Source organism: Dinoponera quadriceps, unplaced genomic scaffold, assembly GCF_001313825.1.
Source record: "Dinoponera quadriceps isolate SergipeBrazil2010 unplaced genomic scaffold, ASM131382v1 scaffold628, whole genome shotgun sequence".
In the NCBI taxonomy this organism is placed as follows: domain Eukaryota; kingdom Metazoa; phylum Arthropoda; class Insecta; order Hymenoptera; family Formicidae; genus Dinoponera; species Dinoponera quadriceps.
Window position 1 is genome coordinate 87,002 of NW_014554836.1, and position 12,159 is coordinate 99,160.

Genomic DNA, 12,159 nt, shown 5'->3' on the forward strand with positions numbered 1-12,159 from the left:
GATGTTTGCGATTGGGTGTTTCTGCGCGTTGCAAAATAGCTTATTGTCGCAATTTTTGCAAACTTTTTTAAAAACATTTTCTGTCTTCGTTACGCTTTTGTCGTAAATTTAGCCACGCAAATTCGCGATAATGAATAAATACAGTGTTAAATTTGCGCAGTAAGTCAAGCAGTCAAGAGAGAGAGAGAGAGAGAGAGAGGAATTTGTGTTTAAGGCACGTCGACGCGGAGATTCGATATTGCGCAAAAAAGCGCCCCATTGTTTGAGCCAGAGCTATAACCGGACTCTCGAACAATCGGCGCCGACAGTTCGCGCGCGATCCGAATTGACGTCACGCGCAAAATGTCGGTTGGTTGCTGCTGTTGGATAAACATCGATCGTTGCCGTTTATATAGACGTCGACGTTATTCATGTATACGCGCGATTATTGTACCACTGAAATAGTCGAGCTATTTGAATATACAATAAATGGAGAACAACGAAAAAAGAGGTATCCACATAACTTTTTTTTATCTTTTTCTTCCTTTTATTACGTTATCAAATTGTAGAATTCGCGAGACTCGAAGTTGCAACCACGGCACGGATAACGGACATCAAAGTCCGTTTTAAGTTTCATTGGGAATATAATTGCATTGATTTGATGACAAGGTCGATCGGGAATTCAAAGAATTTCGCGAAGATCAGTTGATGTACGATCAACGAACCGTGTTATATCGAAAAAGGCACTTCTCACGCGAGAGAACGATGAGAGATTGTGGACCGACATGCAGAGAAATATCGAGGCATCGCTAATACCATTCGATCGTGAGAAAGTGGTAAATCGACTTTTTCACTGGACCTTTTCATAGTTTTCCAAGCTACGTGAAAATATATTAGCGAACATTAATATTATATCGATATTGAGGTCGAACGCTGTATCGGCGGGTATAATAAAGGAAAAGTGGATCTGAGATGACGTATTAGCGAATAATCAAAGTAAGTCTTGAAATTTCCCATCTAACTTGTCTACCGCTTGTTCTGCTTTACCCTAAAGCCTGGTGGTAAACGCACCTATACGAGAAAGAAAAATGTTCTACTTCTTTTGTTGTAAGATTCGGCAGTTAATTTTGAAAGTTCAGCAGTGTGCAACATTTCCTACGTAAAGTAAGGTCTTGATTTCACAAATTCTCTCTGTACAACTCTTTTATATGAACAATCTTTATATTGGGCCATAAGAAGCTAATCGAGAAACGGAATGTTTATCTTCGTTTATTTTCGTGATAAATTGGATTTATTTAGCAGAGTTTCTTTTCCAAGGGGTGTAGGTGCGTTATACCCTGTGGTTGAAAAGGACATGGACGCTCACCGTAGTGGACGCGCTGGAACTTCTGTGTTGTTTCACCGATGGACTGCTCTGTATGTCGGAATTGAATTGACGGCTCATGACGGCGGGTGTTGGGTGTTGCGAGACGGTCGCCGGCTCCATATCAAGATGGCAGTGCACCTCCAGGTGAAGCTGCGCTCTTATCTCCTCGAGGACTATTCTGCGCGCAGCGCAGAATATTTTACAGTACACCTGCAAAGATGCGATTAACACTTTTGAAACAAAAACCGTGTCTTAAAATAAGCATTCTCTCCCTCTGGAGAGATACGTCGTCTCACTTACGAGCCTTAAATTCAATTAGTCGCTGTATCATCGCGAGCTACTTGTGATGGAACGTTTCGTCATTACACTGATGTGCTTTTTTTTCCGAGTCATCGATCGTTATGCAACGCTTATGAATGTATATTTTAATTCGCGAATAAAACGGTTCAAATTCTACCGCGAGCATTCTCGCGTGCTAATGTGCGGCGGCAATTTCGAACGAACATTCTGCTGCATATTTCATGCACGGCTTCTACTTCGTAGCGCGAATAACGAACAACAGCGTGTCGCGCGACACAAAAGAGAGCCGCCTGACGTATAATGTAAATAAAGGGACGCATCGAGCGAGCGACGACGATAAGCGGCTCGATGGATTACTGGGAGAAACAATTTCGTCGTGTAATTAACGTTACATGTTGAAATATTTTCCGATAATTGCGGGAGTATTTCTAAATGTAGCTAACAATTGCGCTTTATATTTGCGCGAGAACAAGTTTACTTGGAGCAACATTGTTGAATAAACTTACCCATCAATTTTATATGTCAATTTATTAAAATACCGGAATCGTTTCCAGAAAATATATCTTATATAGCGATAAATATTAAAGCAGTTTCATCGACGGGAAAAGAGGCGGTGTGTTTCGGCGAGATATTTCGGACATGACAATTATAAACGCTATCCGAGCCAAGTTCCTTTAATGTATCAAATCCGAGGTAGTACTCGTCTGTCCGGATAATAACCGTCTCTTTCAATTGTCTCTAAAATGTTGTACGCGCGACGAATTTATTTTTCCGGATAATCATGCAATCGATAACGTACGACCGCTTTACACACACTATGTTGTACTCGTGCGTGAATTAATGAAAACCCATGTACATCACTATTGATTTTCTATTAATCCACGTTCAATATTTCGTAAGCAAACGTGTTCAACCTCTTAACTATAATTACTGGATCGTTTTTCCACAGATTATTTCGCGTAGATTATATTGTATCATTTTGTCCGCTCTATGGTTTTCCAAATAAGTAGCATTTTTGGTCACGAAGAACGTTGATAATTTTTCTTTCTCCCTCCTACTGCCGCAAGTTTTGCTCTTTTTATCACGGTATATTCAATCGTAAAATTAACTTTCCGGCAAGATAGACCGATTGATAGATAGACAGACGGAAGAAGGTGGATAAATAGAGAAAGAGGTATAATTGCTGTTTATCTGTCAATCTGCGAGCGGGAAGCTCGTTTAACTTTGTTTAATTACTCATTAGCCAAACATCTTCGACACGAATTACGCGTATATTTACGCTGCGCTCGACGCGGTAATCTGTTTGTAACTAAATACTACCTCTTTTCCTCTATACAAGATTGCAATGAGATGTATTACAAGCAAACATATATATTTGGACCACTTAATCTTTATCTTTATTTTCTAAACACGTTACTATAATATTCGTTAACGGATAGTTTTCCATAATTTTCAGAGGTCTCAAATAAATAAAAAAGAGAATTGATTAATCTACACTGACCTGAATCATGACGATGAGCGGTAAGTAAAAGCTGCCGAGGGTAGCGTAGATCTGATAGAAAAAGTTTTGGCAAACTACGCAATGCGAAGCGCCGGTGTTCTCGGAGTACGAGTGCTCGTTTCCCATTATCAGCAAGGGCGGTAGGCTGATGCAGGCTGCCCCCAGCCAAACAAGACTGACATAGACGATCATCCGGCGTGGCGTCCTTTTCACCCCGTATTTCAGCGGCTTCGTAATCGCCCAGTACCTTTCATATATAACTTTATTACCATCGCGAGTATTAATCAAATATAGGAAAATTGTTGTATAAAATATGAGAAGTATTATAGAGAAGTGAATGTAGTTTGAATAGGGAATGAGAAAAAACAAGAAATTACTAGTCGATAATAAAAGACTTCATTACCGCAGTCCCTAATGACATGGAAATTTTCTAATCAAACGCATACATATGTTCGAACATCATGACTGTTGATTATTCATCGAGCGTGTGATTTGCCGAGCAAGTTATTTTTTACAACACTCGTGAACGATGTTCGGCCGGTGGATAAAAGCGACCTTTCCGAAGTGTGTGAGCTTTGTGTACGACGGAAAGGCGGTTTCTATGCTCGCGCAATTAACCGAACGAGTGTGAGCTGAAACGGCGAGAAACATCGCCGCGATATTCGAAACAATGCGACGGCGCTACCACCCGCAACTATTTCAATCATGAACTCATAAACTGTTCGCGAAATAAAACGTTAATAAAATATGGCGGTGCAAAAATACCGAGTGTGTTGCGCACGCTGAGTAACGGGACCGCTTGAAGACCGCATATTTGAAGAGCGTTTCCGCTGCAAATAGGACGGAATGAGATCGAGCGAATGGCTACGAACGGATTATTCGATCGACTGTGCCTGTCTGTCCGATATTTACATACACTCGCATGCAAATACGTCTGATTGCAATTCCTGGATATCTCCCCAACTTTTGTAAAAAAAAAAAATGTGAGAAAGCTGTGATACATCTCTCTTCTCGTCGAATTTTTCATTATGCACGTCTTTGTTCTCACACCTATCTATATTATAATTATCGAGAGGCTAAAGCGTCGCTGATTGTGAAGTCATCAACGCGTGTGTGCGATCACGTTATTATGTTGCACTGTATTATTTTTATGCGGCGGATTGGAGAAACAATACATTCGCATGTATAAGTTAGCGGAGAATATTTATATATTATATACCACATCGCTACTACGATACAATCAGCAGCGCTTGATGTGATTTGCGTGACTGGCCGAATCGAATATCGGAGGTATCGTTAATTAACTAGCGCAATACGTACTCACCTGTCCACGGATATCATGCAGAGATTGAGGATACTGGCGGTGCAACTGAGCACATCGAAGCTGACCCAGAGGTCACACATGATCCAGCCGAAGGACCAGTTGCCTGATATCTCGTATAGCAACGCCATCGGCATCACCAGAAGGGCTACGCAAAGATCACTGACCGCCAGGCTGACCAGCAGATAGTTGCAAGGTTTACGTAGCTTTCTAACGAGGAATACCGCGACGCACACCAAGATATTCCCGATCACAGTGCCGACGATGATGATGCCGAGCACCAAGGCGATGAGTATTGCCTGAACACGTGAACGCTCCTGTTAAACTATCCTGTTTTCTCGCTATTTTTCACTAGAAACTTGAGAGCGTAAAGTATGCAAGGAAAACTTTCAAAACATACATCAGAGGTGACGGTCTAAGTGCAATGCGGTAAATCAATTTTGCAAAGGTAATAAATTCTGCAGTTGGGGTCAATACTACGTTATTAAATATCACGTGTTAATAGAAAGAGGGATCATCTATTAAAGAAGAAAACATGTGTCAACCTGTTTTATCGTTTGTGATGTTTCAGCGTTACGTTGTGGTAATTCGATCTATGTGAAAATCGAGACAGCATTCGGCATAAAATGTTTAAACGGGATTAATTCGGCGAACTTTATAACACAGAGTGTGTTTCAAACTATCCTTTTTACAAGATTTTCTGAAATATCTAGCGTGAATATTGCATATGACAAGCACTTTTCAATAATATCTTTGATCGTCGAAATATCGCGCATTTCGCTGTAACTATCTGCTGGTTATTCTTCCCGTAGATTATCGATTATCGCGGCGCGCGGACGCTAAATGAGGGAATAAATAAGTCCGTGCGTCCGTGCGACAATTAATTTTATTCCGCGACACGTAACACGATTAAAATGGAAAATATTCGGCGCACCGTGTTTACTGCGTTGTACATATATTTTCGTTTGCAAACGTTGTTGTTTCCACGCATTTTCAATCACCGAACTCGTGGTTGATAGATGGCTTTTTGCGTAAATATTGATTTAGACAGGAAAAAACTTCTTCCGTTAGCCAAAGCGCATGATTGAATCGTTATTAAAGTCGCGCTAAAAGGGTGGTGTAACAGAAAGAAGAAGAATTCCGCTTTTGTTCGACAGACGTGTGATATCTTTCGCGCGAATCATTCGGCAACGCGGCTCACCTGAGCAGTGGTGTAGGGCGAGTTCTTGCCGGGAAAGCCCTGAAAGAAATCGTCGGTACCGCGGCTGGCGGCGATGGAACTCGTGAAGTTTGGTAACAGATTGCCGTCCGCGGTGGTTACGTCCTGCCCCTCCATATGACGACCCTAGCCGGAAGTCTGGAGCATCCCAAGGGCCCCCCTCGCCGACGACTACGTCATGCTCCTTCTCTCCTCTCGACCGCGGGATGCCTCGCAAGTTCACGGCGTGCATGAGAATCCTCGCTCGATTCCGCCGGACGAGTTGAGCAGCGACAACGATTCTCCCGCGGTCCAACGCGGGACGACGAGCTTTCAGCTTCTCTGCAAAATCGCGTTTCGCCGTGATTGACGAGCCTATCCGAGGGCTGGGAACGAACTCCTTCCTTTCAGGATAGAAGTTTCAACACTTTCCGTTGGTTTTTCCATCAATATTTACGACTGAATGTGTGTACCGAGCTCGTTAGGGGAAAGCGATAGAGTGCATTTGAGTGTTACTAAGAAGATAATGTGGGGACAACAAGCGCGACACTTGCTGAATCCCTTTAATTCGAAATCATTCACTCCGTCACGGGTAAGAAATGAGACTTTTAAAGAAACGAAAAGGGAATAACTCTTGGAAAAAGAGCAGAGAGCAATGAAAACGCGCTACTTTCGTCAATGCGAAACGGAATAGTAGAGCGAATCGGATTGTGCGGGTAGGATCGTCTTGTAGAGGCAAAAATTGTCGATTTAAACATTTCGAGTGGAATTCCGCACCAAACCCTCTTTCGCCTTGACGGCTTTGACGTTGGTGAAAACCAACGAGAGTTTTTTACGTTAAAAATGTCGTGTGATTGATATCGACTATTCAGCGGCTGAGAATTTCGAAAGCTCCCCAGATGGAGATGTTGCAGCGGCCAAAATTTGAAATATTTACGTTGTCGACGAGATACCAAAGAGTCCTACTACGTGCTTCTTCGTCTACCAGCGACCTAATTATTTCGCCGTCTGGTCTTTATTAGATTTTCACCTAATTGGAATTATACGAGATGTCGGTATTTAAATGTTTTACGTATCTCAAGCTAGCACGTAACGAGTCGGTTGTCTTTATATATTGTTTTACGCATTTTACGATCTCAAGTGTCATAAATGCTTCAGAAGGACTCTATAAAGAGAATATGTCAGTATGTCTAGAATTCTTATAACATTTTTATTCTATTCGTCGAAGAAAACGTAAAAAATATACGAAATAAAAATGAAATAAGAACGATATAATGTACGCGTTAAAGCAAGATAATCGTGAAAAACAATTATTTCCACATCACAATAGAGGATAATCCCCCTCCTCCCCTTTTTTTTTATTAGACTCCGTGTTATTAAATTTTTTTACACTTCTTCTGTAGAAAGACGCGCACTCTGCGCGAGGACATACTGCAGCCAGTTTTTGTTTGCAGTCGCATGGTGGCACAATATCTTGCGACGATATCGAATCGATAGAAATGCACACGAGACGTGTATCACACCATGAAGTGAAAGAAACTCCAATTACGTTGACACGCTAAGTAGTTACGTTCTCTAACCAATGCTGAGCTCTGTGAAAATGTAATTTGCTGAAATGGTCGTGCCGAATTAGTCGTGCGAAGAAATGGTGAATCTCGGAATATGAGAATACACATCGCATACACATCGTTTTGATAAAGAGGATTTTAATCACAATCTGAAATGTAACGCCTTTTATTTCTTAAAATAATGGATCAGTGACTGATTGTTGACTACAGATTGTTAATTTCAATAGTGTTCTTTCCTCCTAGTTTTATCAGAAATAGGCTCCTTAAGAGTCCGTAAATCGAATTATACTCTCAAACTGCATTAAAATGCTCCTCGTTGTCGTTTTTTCCCGATCGTTCCTCGATTAACGGCAAAGTGGCGCATGTCCTTTTCTTTTACGCAGAATCGAACAAAGTCGAGCGAGATCATAATTTTGCAGAGGCGAAAATGAAATCTGAACCAATAGTCTCGACCAATCGATTGGCTATTTTAATCTCTCGGAGGAGAATTGGAACAGTCACGATAATTTCAATCTGATAAACCGAAGAATTTATCTCGGTAGAATGTTCTGTCAACTCGTGCAGCACAATTAGCGATAAGATAATTGTGCGATAACTAATCTTCTCACGGTTAGCACATCAGTCTTGATCTTGGAACATTTGTCTATCTTGTTGAAAGAAAGAAAGGAAAGAAAGTGTCAGGTATTCGGAATATTCGGAAGGCTCGACGTAAGAAAAGAGGAGAAAATTAAAGTGAATTCAATTTCACGCGAGCTGCCGAGTTACATTGCGATGTCTCTTGGACGTAGTAGCATAAAATTACACGGGCCGTCTAATGAATGAGGATCGTAGAAAAAATTCCTTTTCCAATGGTACGCGAACGATTAATGCAGCGGAAGAAATTATTTTTGCGTGTTTCTACTGCTTAGATGCAGCAGCCGTGTCGCCTCGCGAGAACTATGAGTAATCATCCTGCTTGTGTTTCACGCTGAATGTTTCGCTGACAAATTGCTCGCAACAGCTTCGTCGGAGTGCACTTTCATCATCGCCGACAAACTTTTCGATCGGTTTCATTCCTCAAAAAAAAATGTTCAACAATGCCAATGGAAAATACTTATCTATCTTGCCTTATTTATTAATCGGCGAGCTGATGACTCGTGATGTCTGCATGACGGTTATATCGATAAGACCGTGATCACTAGAAGCGTGTGTGTGCGTGTGTGTGTTTAGCAAACAAATCAGAAGAAAAAGAAAAAATACCGAGATGCACACTTATATATATAATGACTGCGAGTGTTAAATTTTTAGCCGTAGCACTTACGATCGTTACTAATGGATCGATAATTTGTTGCGTTATCCTTGCTTGTGCTCCTGCTATCAATTTTCACTTAACTACATCTCAAACATCGTAAAAGCAAGCTCCATTCATTCGTTCGTAATATTTCGCATTGAAATCATCGCGAATGATAGATATAACCAGTGGCTGATTTATCGAACTCGCATTGTTGTGCACTGTTGCAAATTCGAAGACAAAGAACTCGCAAGGTTGTCGATCTTAAAATCAAAATACTAGGCGTACGCAAATTAAACCTGCCACCCACTACGATTGTTTCGTTATGAAGTATATGCTTGACATGTAATCGTGCATTTTGGCGAGAACACGCGTCGTAAAGTAAACGAATCCTTTTGCTGAAATTACATGCGTGAATAGTGCGAAAAAATGATTTTGACGATGAAGGAAGTTTTGGTACAATCGGTGCTTCCGCCGATCATTCGTCAATTGTGATCAATCGTTTGAAATGACATGCGCGCGCACATATACATCGCACGTATATCGCATCGATATACGCGAAAAATTCTCCCGCGAAATTGACGGATTGACTACGGATAGCCTATGGTATTACGGTCAATTTAATTACTCGCTTCTACGCTCGCATCCATTGCTCCACGGAGGATTCTATTGAGCTCACACGCCACGAGATATTTCCCTCTTAATCGTCGGATAGCGATTTTCGTCGAGATTCGAGGAATTTTATCTAAAATTATTGTCGTTACATCAAAATGATTTCCGAATTGTCTGTGATTTTAAATATTACAGTTGCTAAATTACAAACAGCATAGGTGTTGTTTCCTGGACAATTTTCAATTATCATACGTGTTTGTCAACATTCTAGACGATATTTATTCCGGCCGGCGGTATCTGTTTGCAGATTTGTCCGCCTGTTGTTATATAATTGAAATGTTGACTTCTCAATTTCTCCCCTGCGAGGCGCGACGATTTCTTCGTAAAGAAACGAATCTATTTATTGGTTTTCGAATAAGAGACGCGAGAGCGCAATGGAAATGTTCGGCGAGAACCTCAGCTTCGTCGCAGTTCGACCGGTCAGATTACAGGGAAAATCTCTTTGTTGCCGAAAGACAAGCAGTACAACGTGGTAGGCTGAACGATCGGGTGCACTGGGCTATAAAGCATTCGAGAGACTTGTAGATCGCTCAATGCCGTGCTTCGACGAAGAAACGTAAATTCCGGATTAACCCTCTTTTAACTTGTCACTTGACATTCTGATGTAATCCTGTACAAGCGTATATACGTTATAAAGATAAAAATATAAAAAAAATATAAGCGAATAAAGGATTAATGATATTCTCTTCCCTTTTCTATTATATACAAATATGTGTGTGACTGTAGATATAATTTCTTCGTTATGTGGAGAGCGTAGAGGAGAATAATTTAGCACGACAGATGTTATATTGTCGTAGAATCGTGTGAGATTCGATTTGGAAGACTCGATTCTTCTTTTTACAAATAAGCTTTTTTATGAGGAAGTAAATTCAACGGATTCGATCAATGTGCACAAATATACTTACGATACGTAGAGGATGACTCGGAATACAATTATTTTTTCAGAACTGAACTTTGAGATGAGAATTGAATCAAGCAATATCATACTATATATAATTGTTGAGATTCAGATTCATTTACGCTTATACAACATTTTTCAGCAAAATTCAGATCGCACGTTAAATACGCTGACACGATATTATGGTATTGTCTTTCCCGAACACACTGTATATGCGTGCGCACGTACGTTTGTGTACATTGATACAGATATGCGTCAGGATTTCAGACAAGGGGAAGTTGCTGAGTAAATTCACGACGCTTCGACCTACTTTCGAGAAGTCACTTACGAAAGACAAGATGGATCGCGGCCTTGGAGACGATGATTAGTATTTTTTTATCGATGTGTGAGAGAGGGGTTGACAAAATACAACCTTAACAACGTTAACCCATTAGCAGACCTCACTTCGGCGGATATCCCCCATCACTTAAGAGCACATTTTCTAGTTCGTCCAACGCGCGAGAAAATATTCGGCCGAATATATGTTCACGAGAATCACGAGTAGTAAATAAAAAATAACGGGGTAAGCGATATTAAAGTGTTACTGCATAACATAACAAGTGAGTAATATCCAACATTTTCATGAAATATAATCAATTCTCGGACATCGATCTATACGGTCGAATCAGTAAATTATTGGACATGTCATTGAAATGAAAAAAAGGAAGCGAACGTTTTTTCTCTTCCTTATCGACGTTGACAGGGACGTGAGAACGTTTTCGCCGAGTGACAACGGTAAACGTGTCCACTTGCGACACGTGAGCGTCATACAACACAAGTGCAGAGCAAGGATTTCAAGCTTGGCAGTAAGTTCGCACTTTGCGTACGTCGCAGTTCAGTCTGCTGCCTTGTGTTGATAATAATAAAATGGAATATGTCTAAAATTGGAGCATTCACGAGCGTTGGGAAGATATTTCCACACAAATTCCATGCTGAAAGGGCTATAATTCTCTTATCACTTTAATGTTTACATTAATTGCGTCGTATTAAATGATAAAATATAAAAGCTTGTCATCGATTCATCTGTCAATTATCTCTCAATTCATCATCTCAATCATTCTCTCTCGCATAGAGAATAAAAAAGATATTTACACGAATTACAAATAATTTTATTTTGATACTAATAAAAATATACTTTATAGAAAACTTTGCAACGACATTTCCCTTTTCGTTTAAAGTGATTTCCAAGAGAATAAAACATGCAAATACTTTTAATTCGTTGCATAGGCAACGCTAAAAAATTATTGAATATCCTTTTCCTTTTGTCGGTCAATTAATTTTTTTGATAAGCCACCGGCCGTTTAAAGAAAAAAACTGTATGAATTTTGAGACGAACATCTATAATAGAACAATGTTTATTAATCTGTATTACTTTTTCGAATGCGTTATTAAACGCTCGCTATATTATATCTTGTGGTACCCATTAGAAAGAGAGAGAGAGAGAGAGAGAGAAGGCTATCGCGATATCCCGATTGTCCTCGATCTAGCGCTCACGTTTTATTGAAAAAATTTGCAATCCTATCCTGTAAATTGGATTTCGGTTTTATTGGGGCGGTGACTCTATGCGCGTGCGAGATAGCTGATAGCCCGATAGTTCGATAGCTCTCGTCCTCGTATCTTGCCTCAACGCGCAACAGATTCATTTATTGTTCAAACTTCTCATATCCATTTTATTGCACGATCAGTCAAACGGCTTAAACGCAAAGTGACGTCGGAGGAATGATGGAACATTGACATCGGTTGAGAAAATAAAGAAAGGCAAGCCACTTTATATACTAATATGTGGCATTGAATTAAATAAATATTAAATAATTATTTTAAACGAGAAAGAAATTGAGTGTTAAGCTAACCATCTTGAAATTTTTTTTTCCCTCAGTTCCGTCTTATATTTGTTCATTGCATTGTAAATTGAGGAAATTCCGAGAGTAACTTCTCAGAAAAAGTAATACATCTACTTGACTGTCAACGCGCCTCTAGCATTTCGGAAAGAATCTGGATTCTTGGAGCGAACGGTGGATAATTTTGAATCGCCTTCTTTCCGTCATCG

At 40.3% G+C, this 12,159-nt stretch overlaps 1 protein-coding gene across 1 annotated transcript in view; it reads right to left on the bottom strand.

Moving 5' to 3' along the window:
• Nucleotides 1-1,005: 1,005 nt before the first annotated feature.
• Nucleotides 1,006-12,159, bottom strand: part of LOC106742226 (5-hydroxytryptamine receptor 1-like) — a 32,703-nt gene continuing 21,549 nt past the window's right edge. Inside the window, exons 2-6 of the mRNA XM_014614971.1 lie at nt 5,669-6,007; nt 4,471-4,766; nt 3,147-3,393; nt 1,346-1,555; nt 1,006-1,050 (exon numbers count right to left, since the gene is read on the bottom strand). Coding sequence (XP_014470457.1) covers nt 1,006-1,050; nt 1,346-1,555; nt 3,147-3,393; nt 4,471-4,766; nt 5,669-5,803 — 933 coding nt within the window. The 5' untranslated portion in view covers nt 5,804-6,007. The remainder of the gene's footprint in view (nt 1,051-1,345; nt 1,556-3,146; nt 3,394-4,470; nt 4,767-5,668; nt 6,008-12,159) is intronic.